Source organism: Petaurus breviceps, unplaced genomic scaffold (assembly GCF_028583685.1).
Source record: "Petaurus breviceps papuanus isolate PSGF00001 unplaced genomic scaffold, PetGlider_PUasm1.0 90865, whole genome shotgun sequence".
NCBI classification, from domain to species: domain Eukaryota; kingdom Metazoa; phylum Chordata; class Mammalia; order Diprotodontia; family Petauridae; genus Petaurus; species Petaurus breviceps.
In genome coordinates this window covers 2952394-2977750 of record NW_027187367.1, presented here as the reverse complement: position 1 = coordinate 2977750, position 25357 = coordinate 2952394, and the positions used below count along the sequence as shown (strand labels likewise).

At 39.4% G+C, this 25357-nt stretch overlaps 1 protein-coding gene across 2 annotated transcripts; it reads right to left on the bottom strand.

The window, feature by feature from the left end:
- Positions 1-16062: 16062 nt before the first annotated feature.
- On the bottom strand, positions 16063-22210 carry LOC138150287 (ubiquitin D-like). 2 transcript variants are annotated; one of them, XM_069073699.1, is made up of 2 exons: positions 22080-22210; positions 16063-16913 (listed from the first exon to the last, which is right to left on the bottom strand). In XM_069073699.1, the coding sequence occupies exons 1-2, from the start codon at positions 22104-22106 to the stop codon at positions 16356-16358; spliced, it is 585 nt and encodes a 194-aa protein (XP_068929800.1). In that variant the 5' UTR covers positions 22107-22210; the 3' UTR covers positions 16063-16355. The 2 variants fall into 2 exon arrangements, with proteins under 2 accessions (XP_068929800.1, XP_068929801.1); XM_069073700.1 differs by lacking the exon at positions 22080-22210 and adding an exon at positions 17897-17997.
- Positions 22211-25357: the final 3147 nt, after the last annotated feature.

The window sequence follows — 25357 nt, the reverse complement described above, 5'->3', positions numbered from 1 at the left end:
GGGCAAGGATCCTTAGGGGACCTGCAACCTTAAAGGGGTAGAATTAAGATTTATATAGAATCATCCATAGTAGAACCTAGGCCAATTATGCTAACTAGGTGATTAAGGGTGGGATTAGAGAGGAGTTAAGGTGGGGACAGTGTAATGTAACTTCAAAGGTGTATTGCCCATGATTCACTGGGAAAAAGCCCAAGGGGTGGGGCTGCCTAGAGGTGTGGTTTTAGGCTTGAAAACATCACTAAATCAGTGAGAGGTCAAGGGCTGATGGAGAAGTGCTCAGTCTGCCACCCATCAGTGTCATGTTTGACAAGATTGATGTCTGGGAACCAAGGCTATATGGAGACTAAGTGGATAATAGGCTAAGGAGTTAACCCAGAGATAGGGTCCTGAAGGATTCATTGAGGCAGCCAAGGAGTCAACCTAGAGATAGGGTACCAAAGGATTCATGGGGGCAAGGGAACACTATACAAGGGGGAGATAATAGTTGCCTAAGCTGGAATATTTATAGATTCTTTGGTGAAGGATTGATAAGTACAGCTTGTTAGTGTTTCAAGGCGAAGATAAACAATCATGAGTTGTTGCTGAGCAAAATTAATGCTTTGAAGCTAGGCAGAGTACAGGTAGGGGGAAGGGGCAGCGTTAATGCTCTGAGACTGGGGAGGGGGGTAGTGTGATTTTACAAACTGGTTTTACCAATTGATGTTACAAATTGGTATTACAAATTGGTTTTACAAATATAGATCCCAAGCACCCCATCATTCCTCCCTTAAACAGATGATACCCAAATTCATTTGGGGACAAGGGCGATGATCTCAGCTTCCTGAACTACTTCTTGCTGGGAAGGGGTGTAGAGCTGTCCCTGACTCTCAGGGTACCATCGTTCAAGGGGGTGGGGTCTGTAGCCAGTGTCCAAAGCCTGGCTGATGTCAGATATAGGGGGTGATGGGTCATGGACTCTGAGAGTGGTTGGTACTCAGCCTGAGACATCATCTGCAAGTGAAGGGTGCTGAGCCTAAAAGACACAAATCTAGCAAAAAGATTAAACAAACAAGGACCAAAAAGGAGTAAGAGAAAATTGACCAGAAGTGGGGTGAGTATGGGCTAGTATAACCCATTACTCAGACTATTTCACTGTTCTTTTCATCTTCCCATAGACAAGATACCTTATAAGTTTTTATTCTTTTACTAACATAATTTGTACTGCCTTTAACAAAAGAGGTTCCTGACTTGAACCTCACAGCTATATAGTAGACATACATCCTTGTTTCATAAAGCTTGTTTATCCTCTGATTATATTCACTCTGGAAAAAAGAGATACTTCAGAAATTGAATCTTTTACATGTACATTCAGCTACAAATGTTAAGTTTTGCTTAGATAATTGAATAACTATAAATTCAGATCAAAACAGCAAGATCTCGGGGTGGCCACTTAGCACAGTGAGTAAGAGCACCGGCTCCAGAGTCGGGATGACCTGGGATGGAATCCGGGCTCTGATACTTAGCACCCTCACCCAGAAATAACTGGCTGTGTAATCTTGAGCAAGTTACTTAACCCCAATTGCTTATAAAAAAAAAAAAAAACATCTGAGTTTTTGGGGCAGCTAGGTGGCGCAGTGAATAGAGTACTAGCCCTGGAGTCAGGAGGAACTGAGTTCAAATTTGGCCTCAGACACTTAACACTTACTAGCTGTGTGACCTTGGGCAAGTCACCTAACCCTAATTGCCCAGGCTTCCCCCCTCCAAAAAAAAAAAAAAGGAAACAACCTATATTAGGGGCAGCCAGGTAGCACAGCCAGTAAGCTCCAGTGTTGGGATGACCTGGGGATCAAATCTGGGCTCAGATACTTAGCACCACACCCAGAAATAACTGGCCATGTAACCTTGAGCAAGTTACTTAACCCAGATTGCTTTAAAAAACAAAACAAAACAGCAAGATCTCTTCTGCTTTACAACTCATTACATTAATTTAGCAATAAATTTATCTTGCAAATGAAAGTTTTAGTAGGCCTTTTAAAATCTCACTAGAGATTTAAAAAATTTCTTCTAAAAGTATTTTCCCTTTCTTTTAAAATAATTCAAGATTCATAAAATGATCACTAAACTTTTATGAAGAAAGTTGAAAACTTTTAAAATGATCTTAAGCAGTTTGCATAACTTTCTGCACATGTTCTAATTCTGGATGAAAATAATATTAGGTTTTCCAGTAAGCTAACATGTTTTACTGACTTTTTACTGTTTTACTGACTACTTGCTCTGATCATAGAAACCTTCTATAGAAGGAAAAAAGCAGGGACCTGTGATATTCCAAATCCAAATATGACAGGATAAGACATCCTTGATTCTGTTTAAATTCAGGTTAGTTCCAGATATCCAACCATGCAGTATCCATTCCATCTCAAAGCTAGACTCAGGAATAGGTGGGGAACATTCCTTTTCAAAGGAACCCCATGGGTAAACTAAGCCAGGAGTGATCCCATTCCAGACGGAGGATAAGATTGTCCCTTTGGCCTTTACCAAATGTAGACTTCCACCTGTCCACAGTACAGGATCACATTTCCTCTGAGTAGCTTGTGGCATTTTCTCTCTGATACTGATTTAATGCAGATAACTATACCCAAATTCAAACTCAAAATAAAATTTAGTTATGGTCCCAAATGCCTTTTACTGTAAGCAACAAGCTTCACCAATCACAGCTTAGAGCCAGTTATAATTATTTCTATTCCCTTGTAGTTGCAATAAGCAATAAAGATTTATCAGGTCTCACAAATGTAAGGAATTACATTTACCATCTTTCCTTCTCAAATATAAAAGCCAATTGATAGGAATCCTTTTTAATCCATGCAACTTCTTAGCAAGTTAGGTTCATTTAAAAACTACATGACTAAAACTGTTCCTTTCCCAATGATGATACTGTAACCTAGTTGTAATCCAGGGGTGGAAAACTTTTGACCTTTGTACTTTGTGACTGACCAAATGAATGTACTTTGTTTATGATTAGAAACTAATCTCCAATCAAGAAGGGAGAAGACTTTGTGATCGACTAAATGCATGTACTACCCAGGTGTGGGGTACTTTGTTTTAGAATTGAAGAATTATTAAACGTTTGAGTTACACATGGTGAATGCTGTATTTTTATTTTCTGTGAATGTTTTGTCTTAATTTGTTACTGAATAAATGGAGTTTACTATGTTTGTAATCAGAACCTTGGAGGATGCTCATGCTTGGCATTATATGCCCCCAGTTACCTTTCAAATCAGTTTGGCCTGAAAAGGCACAGGTAGAATCTGTGGAAATACTGACCTCTGCCCTAATACCTTTGTCTAAGTTCCTACCCTCAACACAATCACTGATTTCTACATACATGCTGTCCTCTCCTGGGAATTCCCTCCCTTTCCCTTTTCTAAATAAATCAATAAATCCATCCTTTAAAGTTCAGCTTAAGTTTTACCTCCTGTGTGAAGCCTTGCTTGATGTTTTCTAGTCCAATAATTTTCTCTGATCTGTGATTGCATTTAACACATACTCTCTAGACCATTCAATTGGTATTTATTTAGCAAATACTACTTTCTGTAATGGCCTCCTATTACCTATAGGACCAAAAATAAAATCTTGTTTGGTTTTTAAAGCCCTTCACAACATGGTCCTTTCCTACCTTTCCCTGCTAGCCACTATCCCATATTTCCTATCTTCCCATAGTATGATTAAACTTTTTTCTTTTATTTTTTAGTATTTATTTTAATATTTATTATTGTCTGACAGTTATCTTTTTAAAAAAAAGTTTATTCTTTATTCATTTTTCACAATCAATTTTTAACATTTTGAGTTCTGAATTCTGTTTCTCTTTCTGGCCACTCCCCTTACCTATTGAAAAGGCAAGTATTGTAATATCAATCGTACAGGTGAAATGATGCAGAACATTGCTCCACATTAGCCATGTTGCAAAAAAGAAAGAAAGTGAAATAAATATTATTCATTCTACACTTAGACTGGAGTCTCTCCTTGCAGGTGGATTTTTCATTCTAAGTCCTTTGGCATTGTCTTGGATGATTTTATTGATCAGAGTATCTAAGTCTTTCACAATTGTCCATCATTACAATATTGCTGTTACTGTGTACAATGTTCTCCTGGTTCTGCTCACTTCACTTTGCATCAATTGATAGAAGTCTTCCCAGTATTTTCTGAAACCATTTTGTTCATCATTTCTTTCTTTCCTTTTTACATTTTTCAAATGCTTTATTAACTTCTGATTTACACCATTCATTTCCACCAGATTTTGAGTTATAAATTTTCTCCCCATTTTCCCCCTAACCACTGCTCCAAAATAGCAGTCCCACAGGATATCCCCACCTCCAATCTGCTCTCTTCCATACCCCTTTTGACTTTTCCAGCAGATCTCTATGCCCCAGTGCCTGTATATCTTATTTCCCAATTACATGTAAAATAGCATTAATAATAGTATATATATTTGATTTTAAAACTTTGAATTCCAGATTCATTCCCTTCCTCCCTTGTCACCCACCCTTACTGGGAAGATAAGCAGTTCAGTACAGGTTGTACATGTGTGGCTAATGCAAAACAATAATATAGTAGATATATTGTAAAAGACTGACTATATTTCCCTCCCTCCTATCCCACCTTCCACTTGTTCTATTCTCTACTTTGATCCCTTCCCTTTTCAAAAGTGGGTGCTTCCAAATTCCCTCCCCCCCAGCCTGCCCTCCTTTCCATCATCCCCCTCTCATCCCCTTCCCCCTACTCTCCTGGAGGGTGAGATACCCTATTTAGTATATATTTCATTCCCTTCTCAAGCCAAATTCAATGAGAATAAGATTGACCCATTCCCTTTTGCCTTCCTATTCTTCCCCTCCATTGTAACCATTTTCCCTTGCCTCTTCTATATGAGATCGTTTACCCCATTCTGTCTCTCCCCATCTCCTCTCATTATATTCTTCTCTCACCTCTTAATTTCACCCTTTAAGTATCATCCCTTCCTGTTAAATTGGTCCTGTGGCCTCCATCTATGTATTCCTGTAAACATCTATACACACATTCACATATGTATTCATATGCCCATATACCCTCATATATATATATATATATATATATATATATATATATATATATATATATATATATATATATTTCTATTCCTTTCAACTACTGAGACAAGCTTCATCAGTTACAATTATTGTTTTTCCATGTAGGAATGTTAATGGTTCAACTTTGATGAGTTTCTTATGATTTCCCTGTTTACCTTCTCATGCTTCTCTTGCTTCTTGTATCTGAATGTCAAATTTTCTATATGAACTCTGGTTTTTTCAGCAAGAATGCTTGAAAGTCCTCTATTTCACTGAATCACCATATTTTCCCCTGAAACATGATACTCAGTTTTGCTGGGTAGGTGACTCTTGGTTTTAATCCCAGTTCCTTTGACCTCTGGAATATCATATTCCAAGCCTTTCGATCCCTCAAAGTAGAAGCTGCCAGATCCTGGGTTATCCTGATTGTGTTTCCACAATATTCAAATTGTTTCTTCCTGGTTGCTTGTAATATTCTCTCCTTAATCTGGGAATTCTGAAACCTGGCTATAATAATCCTAGGAGTTTTGTTTTGGGGATCTTTTTCAGGAGGTGATTGGTGGATTCTTTTAACCTCTTTTGCCCTCTGGTTCTAAAACATCAGGGCAGGTTTCTTTGAGAACTTCCTGGAGGATGATTTCTAGGTTCTTATTTTGATCATGGCTTTCAGGTAGTCCAATAATTTTTAAATTCTCTCTCCTGGATCTATTTTCCAGGTCAGTAGCTTTTCCCATGAGATATTTCACATTGCCTTCTATTCTTTCATTTGTTTGGATCTGTTTAACAGCATCTTGATTTATCATAAAGTCATTAGCTTCCATTTGCTCCAATCTAATTCTGCAGCAATGGTTCTCCTCAGTGAGCTTTTGAGATTCTTTTTCCATCTGGCAAATTCGACTTTTTAAGTCATTCTTCTCCTCATTCCCTTTTTGAGCCTCTTTTGTCATTTGAGTCAGTCTGTTTTTTAAGGTATTCTTTTCCACAGTCAGGCTGTTGACTGTCATTTCATAATTTTCTTGCATCATTCTCATTTTTCTTCCCAATTTTTCCTCCACTTCTCTTATCTGCTTCTTCAGGTCCTCTATGGCCTGTAACCAGCTTGTATTTTCCTTTGAAGCTTTTGGTGCAGGAGTTCTGACTTCACTGTTTTCCTCCTGTTCCATGCTTTGCTTCTTTTTGTCCCCAAAATAGGAATGTAATGTTGGAATCTTCTGTCTGCTTTGTTTCCTTTGCCTGGTCAGGTCACTCCTCAGTCACTTGACCCCTGGGCTTTTTGCCCCAGTAGGACTCTGCCACCAGACAGGGGAGCTTTCCTACTAAATGCTGGGGTTTTCTCAGCTGCTGGAGGTATTAGTTGGGTGCCCTCTCTGAGGTCTTCACATGCTCTGGCAAGCTGGACACACACCCCAAGACCTCCATCCTAGACTGCAATCCAGATCCAAGCAGGTTAAAGCAAAAGTCATTACTCCTCAGACTGGTCTCTTGGTCCTCCTACACTCTGCAGGCCAAAAGCTGAAGCTGCCATGTGGCACTGGCTGACTGTGCTGGAGTCTCAGTGACTTCTCTCCCTGGGGGCAAAAGCCTATGCACTCCCACTTACTGGGTCCCAAAGTCCAGACTGCACTGACCTCTCACTTTGTCCTTTGCATCTATGTGTTGATAAATCTGGAAATGGCCACAGCTTCTGCTGATCTGGAGTCTCTCAGGCTGGAGGCTGGTCAGGTCTGCCCTGGGGCTAAAGCCTCTGCGTGGGGCTGGGCTCAGCTTCCAGAGTGCTGTGCTGGCCAATTCCTGCCAGCCTGCCAGGCTGTCCTCAGCAGGAGGTTAGCTTCTCTGTGTCATTTTGTGGGTTCTGCAGCTCCAAAATTGGTTTAGAGTCACCTTTTTACATGGATTGGGGAAGATGGAAGCTGGAGCAGTGGGGAGGTCCTGCTTCTACCATCTTGACTCCACCCCCATTACTTACTGTCTGTCATTTCTTATTGCACAATTATATTCCATCACAATCATATACTATAGCTGAGCTATTACCTGGTTGATGGGCATCTCTTCACTTTCCAATTGTTTGTTGACATGAAAAGAGCTGCTGTAAATAAATATTTTTGTACATAGAGGTCCTTTTCCTTTGTCTTTGATTATTTTTTAAACAGATCCAGTAGTAATATTACTTGGTCAATTATATATAAAAACAAATTTTAGCATTTGATAGAAAAAATTTGGAGTTCTTCCCATCCTCCTCTTTGAGAAAGCAAGCAATTTGATATAGGTCATACATATGGAGTTGTGGAAAGCATTTCTATATTAATCATGTTGTGAAAGAAAACAAAGGAAAAAACCCCAAGAAAAACAAAGAATGTTAAAAAAAATGTTTGCTTCAATCAGACTTCCCCAGTGCTTTCTCTGGAGGTAGACAGCATTTCTCCCCCTTATTAGTCCTTTGGAATTGTCTTAATTCATTGTATTGCAGAGAATATTTAAGTCATTCATAGCTCATCATCATATAATATCGCTATTACTGTGTACACTTTTCTGCTTCTGTTCACTCTACTTTGCCTCAGTTCATGTAAGTTTTTCCAGGTTTTTCTGAAAGTGTCCTATGCATCATTTCTTATAGGTAAGCACAGTTTTTATAGGTCTTTGGGTGTATTGTTTTTCAGAAGGGTTGGACTAGTTCACAGCTCTATCAGCAGTGCTTTAGTTTCCCAATTTTTTCACATCCCCTCCAACATTTGTCATTTTTCTTTTCTGTCATATTATCCAATTTGATAGGTGTGAGGTGGTACCTCAACATTGTTTTAATTTGCATTTCTTTAGTTAATAGCAATTTAGAGTTTCTTTTTTCATATCAATATAGATAACTTTGATTTTTTTCTTCTGATAACTATGAGGCTTCTTGAGAGGGTTGTCTATAATGGGAGAGCCTCTCCTTTGTTTCTCTCACTCTCTTTTTAACTCTCCATAGTCTGACTTTTGACCTTATCATTCATCTGAAACTACTCTCTCTCAAATTACTACAGATCTCTTCATTGCCAAATCGAATGGTCTTTTCTCAATCCTCATCCTTTTTGACCTCTCTGAAGTCCTTGAAGGTGTCAGTCACCTTTTCCTTGACATTCTATTCTCTCTAGGTTTCCATGACACTACTCTCTCCCCTACCTTCTTCCTCTCCTTCTACCTATCTGATCACTCCTCAGTCTCCTTTTCTTAATCTTCATGGTTGTTTCAAAAGGCTCTGTTCTGTTTTGTTATCCCTCTATTTGCTGATTATCTATCCATTTGCTGATCACAGAAATTCTCACAAATTCAATCATCATATCTATGCTGATCATTCCCAGATCTACTCATCTGGCCCTAATCTCTCTACTGACCTCCAGGATTGTATCTCTATCTGATTATTGGACATCTTGAACTAGATGTCTTGTAGACATCTTCATCTAAACATGTCCAAACAGAAGTCATTATCTTTTCCCCCAACACTTCTCCTGTTCCTGATTTTCCTCTTACTATTGAAATATCCCCATCCTCCCAGTCACCCAAGCTCACAATCTAAGTGTTATTCTTGACTTCTCACTCTCTTTCATCCCCATATCCAATCTATTTCAAACTTCTCAATCAATTTCAACTTCTCAATTTCTACTGCTTATACTCCCTTCTCTCCTCTATCACTGCCAGTCCCCTCCCTTTACAGGCCCTCATCACCTCATGCCCACACTATCAAATGCCTGCTGGTTAGTCTTTCTACCACAAGCCTGTATTCATTGCAGTACATTCTTTACTCAGCTATCAAAGTGATCTTCCTAAAGCAAAATTCTGATTGACCATGTTGCCCCTCTCTTCTCAATCTCTGTTTGTCATTCAAAGTCTGTCATAAATTTCCCCCTCCCTACCTTTCCAGTCTTAAAACTCCCTCTGCCCTCTATTTTGACAATCCAGTGACACTGGCTTCTTTGCTGTTCCTTGAACAAGACACTCTGTTTCCTAACTGCAGGCATTTTCACTAGTTGTCATCTATACCTGCAATGCTCTTCTCATTTCTGCCTCATGGTTTTCCTGACTTCCCTCAAGTTCAAGCTAAAATTCCCATCTTCTACAAGAAGTTTTTTTTTAAACTTTCTAAAGCTAATGCCTTCCCTCTGTTAATATCCAATTTATCTTGTATAATAGGTTTGTTGTAGTGTATTTCTCCCTCATTAGACTATGAGTTCCTTGAGAGCAGTGATTGTCTTTTGCCTTTCTTTGCAAACCCAGTGTTCAGCATAATGTCTCACATATAGTAGGAGCTTAATAAAATGTATATGTGTATTGATCAACTGCCCTTTCCAGTCTCTTATACTCCAGGCTCCATATTCTGTGTAATCCAGTGACATTGGCCTCCTTGCCATTCCTCAAATGCAACACTCCATTTATTGGCTGTACATTTTCAGATAGGATTCCAGAAAGATGGTGAAGCAAGTGTTAAAATTCTCAGCTCTCCCAATTCCTTCCTCCGCCCCCCCAAAAAAAGAGATAAACTAGCTCCTAAGGATGAAAATAGAATGGGTAAAAATAAACAAGAGTTGGGGTAGGATATTGTTCCTCCTGGGACAATTGTAGAAGATCTGAAGAAAATTCCTAGAATGGAGTTTGATCCTTCTGAAGAGTAAACACCTTCAGGCTAGTTCTATTTAAGCAACAAGCAGAGGTCCTGGGGTTAGCTGGGTTGGGGGGTAGTCTTGGAATTTTTACCTCCTGGATAGTGAGAGGAGTTTGGCATCTGTGCTGGGGAAGATTGAGGGAATCTCTGCTAACAAAGAATGTCAGACCCTGCTATGCTGTAGAGATGTACTCTGGGTGGGAAGGAACCAGCACAAGCTGGGTGAGGGCAGGAGCATTGGGGTGGGGATGCTGCTGGCTGTGGGCACTTACAAAAGGGTTGAGGCCTTGGTTTCAATTCCAGGCCAGAGGGAAGAACTGAAGGAGGATCTGAGACTAGAGACACCATTCCTGATACCTGAGGACTAGAGGTTCTTACAAAAAATAAACTGCTACAAATTTGAAAAATGATCAGCCAAAGGAGAAAGAATCCAAACATTGTAACAAAGTTACTATTGGAATATAGAAGACTGGGGTTTGTCTTCAGAGGAGCATACTTAAGCAAAGAAAGCCTCTCCTACCCCAAAGAGTAATGTCAAATGGTCACTTGTCCAAACAGAATTTATAGAACTTTAAAAAAGACTTTACCAATCAAATGAGAAATTTTGAGGAAAAATTTAAAAAATAAGAATCAATCTAAGAAAAAGAAGAGTATGAAAAGAAAGTCAACCAATTAGAAAAGGTTATCCAAAAATCTTAAAGAAGACAACAACTCCTTGAAATTTAGAATTAAAATTAGAATTGGGTAAGGGGAAGCCAGTGAAGTTAAAAGACCAAGAAATAATGAAACAAAGCATAAAGAATGAATAGAAGATAATGTGAAACATCTCATAAGAAAAATAACAACTGATCTGGAGAACAAATCAAGAAGAGAAAACATAAGAATAATCAGACTACCTGAAAACTAGGATGAAAAAGAATCTTGATACAATAATTCAGGAAACCACTAAAGAAAATTGTCCTGAAGAATTAGAATAAGAGGGGAAAGTAGAAATAGAACAAATCCACCAATCACCACCTGAAAGAGATCCTATGAGGAAAATATAAAGGGATATCATAGTCAAATTCTGAAACCCTCAAGGAGAAAATATTATAAGCAGCAAGACATCCCCCCCAAACAATTTAAATATATTGGTACTACAATTAGAATATCTTGGAACAATATATATCAAGAAGCAAAAGAACTGGGGTTGTAGATAAAAATATCATCCCCAGCAAAGTTAAGGATAATCCTGAATGAAAAAAAAACCCAGACATTTAATGAATTGTCAGATTATAAGGATTTTGTTTTAAAAAAACAAACAAACAAAAAACAAACCTGAACTTAATAGAAGACACAAGAGCTAAGAGAAATAAATACAAGCTATGTATCAAATACTAATTACAAGGAACTCAATAAGTACAGACTGTTTACCTTTTATGGGAAGGAATATAAAATGTTTCTAATTATTAGTAATTGAGCATTCAGTAAGATTGGGGTAGTTGTGAATATGACATGATTTTAAAAAGTAAAACTATTTAGGAACAGGTATAAAAGTAATTATGCAAATGAGGTGTGAGAGGAAGAACTGTCACAGGGGAATTAGATGGAGGAGGAGAGCTGATAGTTCTGCAACCTTACTTTCATTGGGAAGGAGTTTAAGAGGGAACATAAAATATATATCTAAAAGGGTTTAAAAGTCTTCCAACTTCAGAAAGAAATAAAAGTCTAAGGGGATAGGAAGGGGGGAGAGGCTGAGAGACGGATTTTTAGAGGGGAGGGAGAGGGAATAGGATAATGGAGGTTATGGAAGGGTATTTAGATTAATGGAAATAGGAGGATAAGGGAGGGATCATTGGAGGGAGGGTAGGTTAAGTAATAGCAGTGCAAGGTAGAGGGTAGAAGTAAAGTAGAGGAGTCAGTAGGGAAAGGAAATAAGAGATATGCACAAATTAAAAGTAAGGATAAGATAAAAAAAGATAAAATTTAAAAAAAATTAAAAAAATAAAGGAGTAGAATTTTTTAGGGAAAAAGGAACCATGATCTCAGACAAAGTTAAGGCTAAAGTAGATTTAATCAAAAGAGAAAAAGAGGGAGACTATGCTATGTGTCAGCCATATTCATCAATGTTGTTTTGGATTGTCTAAAATAACTAGACAGCATAAAGTTGGGATATTGCTATGGTGTAGGAAATGACAAGCTGACAGATTTGGAAAAATATGGAAAGACTCAGGCTTATGAAGGAAGAGATTATCCACACTCAGAGAAACAGAGGACAAATAAGTATAGTGCAGTCTTATGTACATGCATATAAATGTATCTGTCTATGTATGAGTATGATTATAGATATCTATGGGAATGTGAGTGAAGCAAGTGTTAAAATTCTCAGCTCTCCCAATTCCTTGTATGTATGTGTATGTATATATCTCTCTTTGTGTGTATTGTATGTGTGTATGTATATATAACATACACATTTATGTGTTATATATATATGTGTGTATGTGTATCTATGTGTATGTGAGTATGTTTATATCTCTCTATTGATAATATTTTTTTTGCTTTTTTTGGAGGGCAGTTGGGGTTAAGTGACTTGCCGAAGGTCACATGGCTAGCTTTTGTGTTAAATGTCTGAGGTTGGATTTGAACTCAGGTCCTCCTGACTCCAAGGCTGGTGCTCTATTCACTGCGCCACCTAGCCGCCCCTATTGATAATCTTTAAATATCATTTTTTGGACCTCAATAAGAGTCAAAGCCTGAACTAATCAACCCAACTGCTTTGCTTTGCTCTATAAATACCCTTTCCTGTGTCAGTAACTTGAAAGACCAGATAAGGTCCTGTTTATGACAAGATGCCTGCAATTCAAATAAGTGGACTTCCCTTTATCTTTCCTTAGAGGCCTGTGCTGTGTGTGTGTATGTGGGGGGCTCAGGTATCCTGAGATCATAAATTCCAACTGACCTTACTTTGTCAATTGTCTTGTCAATCCATATTTACAACTAAGAAACTTTCTTTCTCGTGGTGTGGATAAAAAACAAACAAACAAACCCAGCAACATATGGAGATCATCAATCTGAGGGACACAGACATTCTGGGATTGTTCTAAATATACAAAAACTTTGTCAGTTTTATATCAGGTAGTCAGAACTTAGGTTTTGGCTCTTGTACATACAAGCTTGCTAGTTTCATCTAGCTTTAAGGGAGTAAACAATATGGATTTACATATCATCTAGCCTATTTGCCTCCTTTGACCAAACTTTCAGGTTGACAATATATATCTGTGCTCAATTGTAGCCATCTTGGGGGCAGAGAGGAAGGAGTGGGGGTGGGAGAAGAAAAAATTAAAAAGTAAATAGCAGAGAACAAAAGAAAACTTACAAGGGTACAAAGAAAATATGGATAACTGAACACAAAGTTCCCCCACCCCCCAACTCCACTCCAGTGTCCAGGTCCAGGCCCTGTTGATTTCTAGGCAAGTCACTATCAATCCAATCCCTTTCCACAAATGTTTATTAAACACTTAATCTGGCGAAGGGACAGAAGACTACAATTTTTTTAAAAGATTAAAAAAAATTGTTTCCTACCCTTCATGGTCGTTACTATCTAACGTGGGACCAGGAGGAGATAACATTCCCTTAACCTCAGCCTCTTCATAATAAAAAAGGAGGTGAAATTGTTAAGAAAAGGCTTAGTAAAAACGCAAAGTTTTAAATAAATGTAAACCTGAGGGGAAAACTTGGGGAAGAAGAGGTTTGATCTGGGTTTTCCACAGCATCTCAAAAAAAATTCTGTGCCATTTTCTGCCTCCGTAGACCAACCACAGAATTGGTGCATGCTTCTTCCTTCTGGGATTCTCTGACTGGCCATCACTCCAGCTGCTACTCTTTGCCCTGATCCTATTCTGTTTCCTCCTTACCCTGGTTGGAAACTCAGCCCTTGTGTTCTTGGCGGTCCATGACCGCCTCCTCCACATGCCTATGTACTACTTCTTCTGCCACCTTCCCCTGGTGGACCCAGGCTTCACCACCAGCATTGTTCTACTGCTGCTGGTCAACCTCTGGGGCTGGGCAAGAGCCCTGTTCCATGCTGGGTACATGACCCATCTCTAAATCTCCCTGGCACTGAGGTCCATTGAATGTGTCCTTCTGGCTGTGATGGTGCTATACCACTTGACTTCCAAGAGCTGTTTGCTCCATTATGATAAACCTGGCCTTGTGCTGCCTGGGTGCTCTTGGCTGCCTGCTGGCTGGGTGGGTTCACTAATTCCCTGGTGCAGACAATACTGTTGAGATCAGAGTTGGAATAGCTGGTTCAGATTTCAAAGAATTGACTTAGATTCTCTTTAGCCAATGGAAACTTTCTTTACTCAAAAGCATATAGGCCTGAGATTTAGCAAGGAGATAAACAAAGGTACTGATAGAGGAAAAGGACCAGATTTATATAGACAGAAAGCTATACAGCCTGTAGGATGATGATGCCATTTTGAGGGTTTCTAATGGGGGGTTGGTGATTTAGGGACAGGATGAGAAAGATGGATGACAAGAGATAAGGGAGACAAGGGAAATTTTATGACCCAGAATGGGGGGAGACAAGGAATTCCAAGGTCCAGGACAAAGGGGAAATTTTATAGTATTTCAAGACAAGGGAAGAAACTATAGGAAAACCTCAGGCTCAGGAGGACCTCACAAGGTACTGAAAAAGCAACCCTTTATATTCACACTTGGGGCACCTTTGTATCCACATCAATACTACTGGCCATGCAGCAGTAGTTGTGAGGACCTGGCATGTGGATAGGCATACTGTGGAGTGGAAGATGTTTGCTGCTTGGGTAGTTATACTCCTTCATCACCCTGGTCTCCTATGGGGCTGTGGGCCAGGTCATGTGGAAGATGAAATCCTAGACAGGGAGGAGAAAAGCAATGGGGACCTGCAGTTCCCACCTCATGGCTCTCCTTCTATTCTATGGTTCTGCCATCTTTATATACCTACAGCCCACACACAAGTTCCTTAAAGGGGAAGGGCAGGTTTTTCTCCCTGTTCTAAACTATGGTCACTCCTTACCCTGAGAAACAAGGAAGTGAAGGAGGCTGCAAAAAGGCTTCTGGGCAGAGCAGAGAGAGCTTCTCTTCTCAAGTGAAGGGTCACACTATTTGCCAGTGAGCCATTCTATCACACTGAGTCCTCATGGATTTTGGAGAGGTGAGCTCAAAGAAATGGGTCTCAAGAAATTCCAGAACTAATGGCATACATAAATCTTGCCCACTGAATGCTCCCAGACTGATGAAGGAGAAGGCATCTCCAGCATCTAAGTCCACATTTGATAAGGTAAACATAGTTTTCAATTTAGATATTCTCCCAGTAGATAGGGCTGCCTTTTTAAAGAAGCTTCCATTTTGATAAAGGACATATGGTCCCTGCCTTTGGGGGAATGGTAAGAAGAGATTAGACCAACACACAAGAAGTAGATGTAACACATAGACTAGGGTGGTCTATATAATCAACAGACTTCCATACTTAAATGGGCAATGAGGGGATAATACAAAAGGGATTAGGATGAGAAATGTCCAGTAGGCATAGTCAGGTTAGTCATGGAAGAGGAAGGATTTTTTGAGATTTTGAAAACCCCTCAGGATATCAGTAGTGGTCAGAAAGCTGAGGAGCATCTAAGAGAAAAAACATGACCCATGCATAAAAGGCATGGATGTTAAATGAGGAAAAGGAAATCTTGGGAAAGAGAGAAAGGGGTGGGATGGGATCCAATGAAACTTCAAAGTCCCACTAGAGGGTTTGGGGGTTGTTAAAGGAGGGAAGTTTAATAGGAACGACAACAGATAAGTCTTCCCCCATCTTTCCTAAACTCTTGTCACAAGCAGGAGAATATCTCCCCAAAACTATTTCTTGGAAGACTTCATTTCCTTTATGGCATCAACCACTCTTGCAGGAGAGAAAGGCAGAAGCATATCTTTCCTTGTTGTCCTCATATCTCAGGACCCATAAAGAATTATTCATTTAAAGGATGGGGAGAGACATAAAATACATGCTTTTACATCGGATACAGTAAAAAATAGAACAAAAGAACAATTTTCTTTCTTTCTCTTCCATGTATTATAGTTTAATGGGGGCAGAATAATTAGCTCTCTTCATAAATTATATCCATTGTGGTACATAAAGAGAAAAGGGGTCTCTTGACTGTTAAACTGGAGAAACCAAGATGATATCCCTGTTCCCAACATTCAGTTTACCATAGTGGAAGGATTCTTCAACCGAGATTCAAGAGAAATAACTTTTAACACAGTCTTTGTAATTCACTTGCTACATGACCTAGGGTGAATTCATTTTGGATTCCTTTCAATAACCATAACACAACAAGCATGTCTGCAAAAAGCATTTAAAGCATTTTATTTAAACATCACATTAGAAGTATACTGTTACAGCATTGCTAAGCTTGGAATTAGTTCCTTTGTTACTTTTCCTGCAGCCATCTCTTTTTCTACTTGCTCCTTACTACTCTACTACACCACCACCATCACTACTACTCTTCTTTCTTCTCTACTTCCTTCTGAATTATTCTTGCAAAGGATTAAAGGATCATGTTTGGCATAAGCAGGAATAAATTGGAAGATTTTGAACTGAATTTCTTCCTGACTCCAGGCTCCCTTCTCTCTGGTTAGCCTCCTATGCACCTCTTGAACAAGAAGATGATATTGTTGATGTTGATGTTGATGATGTTGATGTTGATGATGTTGATGTTGCCCTTTGAGATGACGTCGTCCTCTGAGATGACGTCGTCCTCTGAGATGACGTCGTCCTCTGAGATGATGTAATCAGACATGATCTTCCCATCCTCTAATTTCTTGCCATTGCAGATCAAGTTATAGCCAGTAAGGGGTCGTCCTATTAGGTCTTCAATCATCTTCTTCACCTGAGACACTGAGTAGGATGGTAGGATATAAAAGGAGTGCTTCCTTCCTTCATTCGCCTCCACCAGAAACACCTTCTGCTCCTTCATCACCACCTTCAGGGTGAGGTGAATAGTTGTAGTGGGGTCAAACCAGTAGTCAGACAACTTTTTTTCAGGGTTTAGGGTCTGAGAACCCAAGAGGAGCATCTGGTTTTTTACAGGGACCTTGATTTTGGAGCTGATCTGTTCAATAATCTTCTTTATCATGTCATCCTTCTGGGCAGTGAATTTCATTGGCTCTTGTTCTTGGGAATGTACATTGACCTAGAGACAAAGAACAAAGGAGTAGATATTTTAAAAGGTCATGACTTGTTTTTTTCCACTTTTGAGATCACTGTGATGAGGTCAAGGGTCAGGGTATCCAGGAACCTCAATAACCAGAGTTCCTGGAAAGCAGTCTGGAAAGAATTCACAGGACTCAGGCATTCTCTGAGTCAAGGTGGTAAAGATTTATTGTTATGCTTTACAGAGGGTAAGAGTTCTTAGAGAACATGCAATCTTAAAGGGGTACATTTAAGGTTTTTATAGGATAATTGTATTAACCATATGCCAATTATGCTAACTAGGTGAGTCAGGGCAGGATTAGGGAGGAGTTAAGGAGTGGTCAGTTCTTAAAGGAACATGCACTTTTAATATCTACTGTGCAGGCATATTGCCCAGAATTTACTGGGAAATAGCCTAAGGGGGGATTGCATGGAGGTGTGGTTTTAGGCTTGAAATGTCACTAAGTCAGCTAGTGGTCAGGGCTGACCAAGCTACCACCCATCAGTGTCATGTTTGACAAAATGGATGTTGGGGATAAACTCATGTTCCAAGCTAACAAGGGATACAGGATGTGTATAATGAGCTGGGGAGTATACACATGCCTGAGTCTAGGGTATATATGGTAGGTATGACCCAGTACACAGCTGCTTCAGTCACTACACAGCTGGGTCAAACCACTAAATTCTATAGGTGCAGCTGGTCACTGTAACCGGAAGAGAGATAAATATTTTGTGAGCCCATGCTGCCCTTGAGCTAGAGAGAAACTGCCTGAGACAGTGTTTTGAGGCTAGGAAGAAATGTGATTTTGCAAACTGATGTTCAAGCAAAAGCACCCAAGCAGCCCATCAATTGATCAGGTTAACATTTAAGATCCTCCACAATATAATAGCATTGCTCCACAGACTCTGCCCTAACCAAACTGGACTGCTGACAATTCCTGCTGTATCTGATCTATCCTTTCTTTCCTTCATTCTTTTGCTTACCTCATTCTTTTCATCTGAAATGCCCTTCCTTTTTCTCTGATGGTGAAATGCCCATGGCCTTATATTCTAAGCCCCTGTATATAACAAGTTTGGAAAATTACTGAATTCTTCCTGAATTTGTACGTGCCTAGCCAGGGGCCCTTCTCTTGTGATACAATAGTAAGACCCACCTTGCTGTACTTCCTGATAAGATGTCAGAATGACCCTGGGCAGGACACGGATGTCTGGGACCCCTGATAAGTCAGGGTAGGGCTATACAACTGTCCAAATCAAGGCCTGGCTATAATGGACCTGTTTATCTACCATTGTCAAACTAACTTTACTCCCCACACCCATTTTGCAGTTTTTGACTTTAAATATTCCCCCTTTCTTGATGGTCGGGGCAGCTCTCCTAAGGTTTTCTTGGGAGACTGTCGCTGGCCAGCTTAATAAACTAATGCTCAGAATAATTGGCTAGGCTTGGGGTCATTTTCTCTCTACATGTCCATTTAAATGGTTGTAATATTTCCCATCATTTAAGATCCAAACACACATGCCATCCTTCCTTGATACCACCAGTCAGAAATTGTCTTTCATTACTCAGATATTTTGTGTCTCTGGAGGAAGCATTTTCTATCTCTTGGGTGCACTAGCAATGCTCTATTTTTATTATCATCATTTGTGGGTTGGTATACTAGATTACAAACTACTTTGAGTTTAGCACACTGCCTGCCACATAGTAAATAGTCTCTAAGTGTGTATTGACTGATTGACTAATTTTGAGGCAGAGATGATTGATTTTGCATTTCCCTCAGTGCCTGGCACAGTGCTGTGCTTAGAAGAGATCCTTAAAAAGTCTGTTACGTTCATAATGGCATTTCCTTTCCCTGGGCTGGCTTCTATTTCCTTTCATCCAACCAGCCTTATAAAACTTTTAGTATTTGACATCACTGAGGTTATGGAAAAAAAGACAGTTCCTGTGTTCGAGGAACTCCTCTCCACTAATCATAGATCTGTAGACTGTTAGAACCGAAAGCACCTTTGGAAGGAGTTTGGTAGTGCCAACCTCCCTCATTTTATAGAGAAGAAATTTAAGTGTAGACAAGGCAAATTCAGTCAATCAGAATTTATTAGGCAATTACTATGTGCCAGGAAGTGTGCTAAATGTTGAGAAAAATGAGGCAGCTAGCTTTTGTGGTGGGTAGAGCAATGGAACTGGATCCAGGAAAGACCTTAGTTCAAATCTAGCCTCAGATGCTTACCAGTTATGAGACCCTAGACAATCATTTGACTGCCTCCCTGACTCAGCTTCCTCATCTGTAAAATGGGAGGGATAAAAGCACCTGCCTCTCAGAGAATACAATGAGATAATATCTGTTAAGCATTTTACAAACCTTAAAATGCTATCTAAAAGCTGGCAGTTATTATTATTACTATTAGAAAGACAAGAAAACTGGTCCCTGCCCTCAAGGAGCATACATTCCAATAGGAGAAACATGTAAATAGCTAAGTACTTAGAAGATATATGCAGAGTAGATTAAGGTAATCTGAAAGAGGAAGGTATTAGGAACTGGGGGACTAAGAAAGGTCCCCTTAAAAATCATGCAGCAATTTTGTGACCAAGCTGTTACTCAAATTCAGATCTCTTGTTTCCTTGGCCAATGAGGTTTATCCCCTACCAGACACCTCTGTCCAAACCTGTCCCCTTTTCTAGGAAGTCCTCCCTGAATGACACTCCCTTCATATTGTCCCTTTGTGTCCATACTGTCCTTGTTTGCATATTGTTAGAACTCCTCTTCTGTAATTGCCTTCAGAGTCAATTTACAAGCCTGATTTGCAAGGCACACGAAATGGCCATCAACTTGTTTTTGATTGAAAATCAGATTTGATAACCCACTCTATTTATCGGAGTTGTCTCAGAATATCTTCTGAAAATTTCCAAAATCCAAATTCGTTCCCTGAAAAATGGAGATTTGCCACTATTGAGACTCCTCCAAGGGGTGCATAAGTAAAAACTTTTCTAGGGGTGACTAGGTAGTGGAGTGAATAGAGAGAGCACTGGCCCTGGAACCAGGAGGACCTGAATTCAAATTTGACCTCAGATACTTAACACAAAAACTACTCGTGTGACCTTGGGCAAGTCACTTAACCCAATTGCTCTGCCCTCCAAAAAGAAAAACAAAACAACAACAACAAAAACTTTTCCAAAGGAAGAGTGCCAAACTGGCTATTGTGAGGATCAAAAGAGATAATACATTTAAAGTACTTTGTAAACCTTAAAGCATGATGTAGCTTTTTATAAACTAACTAATGCTAGTCCTGAGAATTATGCCTGCTACCTCCTAGTAGCCTCTTCTTGAGTCTACCTGCCTCAGATCTCTCTTCACACCAATCTAACCTTCAGATTTCCTAAAAGCACAGCGTCAACCATGTCATTTCTCTACCTATTGTCTCCAGCATCAAATGCAAAATGCTCTGTTTGGCATTCGAAGTTCTTCATAAACTAGCTCCTTCCCACCTTTCCTATCTTCGTATACCTCGTTTCCTGTCACACACTCTTCAATCCAGTGACACTGGCCTCCTTGCTGTTTCTAGAACAAGACACTTCACTTCTCTGCTATGGACATTTCCTCTGGCTGTTCCCCATGCCTGGAATGAACTCTTTCCCCATCTCCACTAAGTGATGGCTTCCTTTAAGTGCCAACTAAAATTCCATCTTCTATAGAAAATCTTTCCCATACCCTCTTAATTCTAGTGCCTTCTCTCTCTCTCTGTCTCTTTCTCTCATCTACTTACTGTTTTTTCCTGTATATATATTTGCTTGTTGCCTTTCCCATTTTAATTCCCTTTGAGTAGTGATTGTCTTATCTTATTTTGTATCCCCAGAGCTTAGAACAGCATCTGGAACACTGTAGGCACTTAACAAATGTTTATTGGCAGACTTCTAGATTCTGTGCCCACTCCCAATACTAGACTGGGAGCTGACAATCATGAAATATCATATTTTGGCCAAAATCTGAACTAATCAAACAAACTGCTTTGATTGATTTAAAAATGCTTTTCCCCTTGTAGTCAGCTTCAAAGACCAGAGAAAAACAGACATCCTGAGACCATAAAACGTAAATAAACCTTGCTCTGTTTGTTGTCAATTCGCATTTACAACCAAAGAGCTTCTTTCTGTAACAAATGGAAGTCATAAAGTTTTATGGCACGGTCATCCTGAATTGGGATGGTTCTAAAATGTATAAAAAATCTTTTGATTCATCTGTTCTTCAGGCAGGACTTGGTTCCTGCACTCCTTGTACAAGTTTCTTTAGCTTAAGGAAATAAATTCTGTAACTGTATATCACTATTTGTTGTCTCCTTTAACCAAACCTTTTTTTTAAATGTTGACAGAGCTCCAAAAGGATAAAGGGGTCCAAAGTGAAATTCCACCATTTAAGTTTTCTTCCTATTTTCCTTTCCCCATTGCCTCCTTTTGAGAAAGCAATTACCCCTGAGAGGGTAAAAGCATCAAACTGTTAACACTTTCTTAAAAAATATAACTGATAATTGAAATTTGTGCCATTTGACTTATAAGATGATTTGCCTACATTATCTGATTTGATACTCTCAAAAACTATATGAGGTAAGTAGAACTTGATTTTTCTCCTCCACAGGAGGCATACCAGCCTGCTCTTAAGTCTAGAAAGCATAGAAAGAAGCATAAGAAAAAAGAATATTGGACTAGATCTCTAAACTCCTTATAGGATTATAGGTTTTGAAGCTTTATGGTTCCCTAAAGGTCACCTAATTAAACCACTTCATATTATAGATGAGGAAACTGAGGCTCATATATGTTAAGATCCCACAGATAATAACAGACCTGGTATCTGAAAGCAGAACTTCTGACTACAAAGACAGTGCTTTTTCCACTTCCCACAATTCCATTCTATTAGGGGAAGAAACTTAACCTACTGCAAAGGGGAGACTTTCTCTCCCCATTCCAGTGGTACCCAGTTGAAGGCTTGGAATAAAGTTTTGTTAAAGAGAGCAGAATAACTGATTCTTCTCTGTTAATCCATGCTAAAAAAGCAGTTCAAAACTCTTCTACCCCAAGAAGCCTCCTCTGCTAAATATTTTAGGTCTAGAACCTCCTCATCACCTCCACCCACTTCATTGTTTTAAGGCTTTGTTTACCCCCTCTCCCCCAACATTGACTTACATAGAAACAAGAGCCATTAGGTGCCATCTCTGAAGGTGAGAAAGAATAGAATGAGAAATGAGCCTCTCTCCCAGACTTTAATCCCTAGTGGCTGGGAAGTTGGGCGTGGAGGGAGAAGATGGAAATTTTCCACCTTTGGCTTTATTTCAACTTTTAGTCAGCTGCTATTCTCATAAAGCAATTTACTTTCAGTTTTTCTGGGTAATGGTTGGGGAAGAAGGATGGAGAGAGAGGGAAAGGGAAAGAAAAAAAGGTCACAATTAGAGCATCATTCACTTAAAGGACTAGCTTGGTCCACATGATCAGTCTCTGAAGTTCTCTTCCACGGAGGTGGGGAGGAGATGAATTTCATCTCAAGATTCTCTACTGGCCCACATGGAAAAATGCAGCTCCATATCTTTTCATTCTAGCTTTTACATCCAAGGGCCAAACAATGAGGACCTATCTCTTAGGCTTCTCCTTTCCAAACACCCTCACCCCATCTTGTTTTCTTCCACATTGGTTCATATCTATCTCACCGTGAAAAGTTTCCCTGATTGCTCTCACTTGACTCAGATATATGATTCTGGAACCCTTTAGCACTTAGAAAAATTTTATAATATTCATTTGCACTTGTTTTTTATGCTTTTTAAGTATGTTCAGTGATATTCCTGTGACACTCCCCTAACCATCATTTCCATGGAGTAAGGATGGCTGTTTCCCTTTTTCTCATATCACCTACCATACCATTGTGGTTTCATGATGTGCTGTGGTTGAACTGTCTCAAAAAATTCAGAGTCAGACCACCTCTAATCCAAGTGTACTCATTTCTTGACACTGAAGCCTCTCATGGAGTGGGTTAAGTTCCAAGAGGAACCAGAGACTTCAGAGAAAGCAAGATAGATTTTTATAAGGCAAAGATGCAATTATATAACAGAAATTATGATTATTAAAAAAGCAGGAGAGATTGTAATAGGGGAGGGGTCCCAGCCATAGTGGAACTGCACATGTGATTACTCACAATGCATACAGAAAAACCTATTTGGGGGGTGATAATCATTAAATATCGTATTTTGGCCAAAGTCCGAATTAATCAAACAAACTGCTTTGGTTGATTTAAAAATGCCTTTCCCAAACAACTTCAAAGACAAGAGGCAAGATTCCCCTTATCTTGGGACTTAATCCACATGAGAGCAAAACAGACATCCTGAGACTGTAAAATGTAAACAGGCCCTGCTCTGGTTGTTGTCAATTTGCATTTACAACCAAGGAACTCTTTTTCACATATAGAAGGTAACAAATAGAAGTCATAAAGTTTTGTGGCATGGTTATCCTGAATTGGGATGGTTTTGAGATATATAAAAAGTCTTATGATTCCTCTGTTCACCAGTCAGGTCTTTAGTCCTGCACTCCTTGCACAAGTACTGATAGCCTTAAGGGAATAACGAATAAATAATGTAATTTTTATATTACTATTTGTTTGTCTCCTTTAACCAAACTTTTTCTAAAGATTGATAGGGGGTATGTTATGTACAATAATGATATTTTAATAAGCCTCTCTATGTCATAAGTTTACCTAAAGGACAGCTTTTGTTATTACTGCCCAGGTGCCTACTTAAGGAAAGCCCCTTTTATTGTTTTGGTATCCATATCCTGCTTTGACATCCTGGTGGTCTTGCTTTCTTATTGGCTGAGTTTTGAGGTCCTGTCTGAGGATGGATGTGGTTGTGGTTGAGTGTATGGACATACCTGCTGTTTCTCTGGGAATTATGAGGAATGTATCTAGGGGCAGTGACTAGCTAGAGGGAGTGGCTGGGATCCCATCATATGGACATGGTGTTTCTGTGAGAAATATGAGTTCATGGACACACCTTTTCTTATTTTGTATTTATTATTTTAAATTAATTAATCAAATTAATTATTTTCTTTGCTTATTTTGTATTTGTTTCAAATAAAAAAATAAAACATCACTGTGTGTGTTGTGTCACACAACTAGCAAGTGTCTGAGACTGAATTTGAACTCAAATCTTCCTGATTCCAGGCACAGTACTCTATCCACTGCACTACCTAGCCACTCTGTATGTAAAAGTACTTTCTGACAAACCTTCAAATGAAAAGTGTTCTAAAAAAGTTTTTATTTCCATTGTTGAAATATTTCTTTATCTTAACTTCACTCTTGTATTGTTGTTGAGCCCATGGTTTGTTATGGGAATGGGAATTTAAGATCTTCCCTGCCCTTAGGTCCTTTGATAGGCTTAAGTGACTCTGAGAACCTTCCTTGATTTGAAAATATACTCTGCCCCCAATAGGCTGAATGTGGTCACATGAAGCTTGTGGTGGGAGGCTTGGCATTCAGGAATGCCCACACCTAAGTCACACCCAAATCCTCATTTTATTATAGCCCACCTCCCAGTGTGTTGACCAACCAGAGTTGATTGGCACTCCTTGGGAACACATACTCTTTGAAGGACATATGACTCTGTACCCCAGCCCCCAAATTAAGCCCCCCTTAGGGGGCCAGTGCTGTACTGCACATCATATGCAATTCCTGGGCTGAAAGACTGATGCACCTTATCTTTCTGCTGGCTCAGCTGTTCCAGGGTTTTTCCTTGGGTGATATTTTCTGGACTTTTAGAATTCAATAAGGAAAGGTGAGAATGACTTACTTTTTACTCCACCATTTTGGTGGCAGAAACAGAAACCTAAGGAACTTCTAAGGTCTGCAATTAGAGAGAACACTGGGAAAGAACTCCCACCTTAGACTTTTAGCAGGACATTAAGAATTTTTTTGGGAGTCCCAACACTGGCCAAGTTGGAGTTGCAAAATAACAACAGATAACAAGCAATGGAATTACAAAAACAGGATTAGAGTCTCTTAGGAGTTAGTTGGGAGGTGGAACCAGCTAACAGAAGCTTTATATTGATCATATCTAGACCAAACAGTCCAAAGATATCAAGAGGACTGTCTTTGTGCCCCTCCCCAATATATCTGACATCATGGCAATCTGTTTCTATACCCTACTGCCTGTATATCTTACTTCCCAGTTGCATGTGATAATCACTAAATATAACATTTTGACCAAAGTTTGAATTAATCAAAAATACTGCTTTGCCTCCCTTTAAAAAGGCCTTTTCCTGTGTCAGTAGCTCCAGAGTATCCTCACATCATAAATTCCAAACTGACCCTGCTTTGTCTTTGCCCTCTGAGTGAGCTTGGAGAATACCTCTCCTTATGTCAACAAACCAGATGAGGCTTACTTTATGGCCCTTAAGGATGAAGCCCTTAACTCGAGGCATTA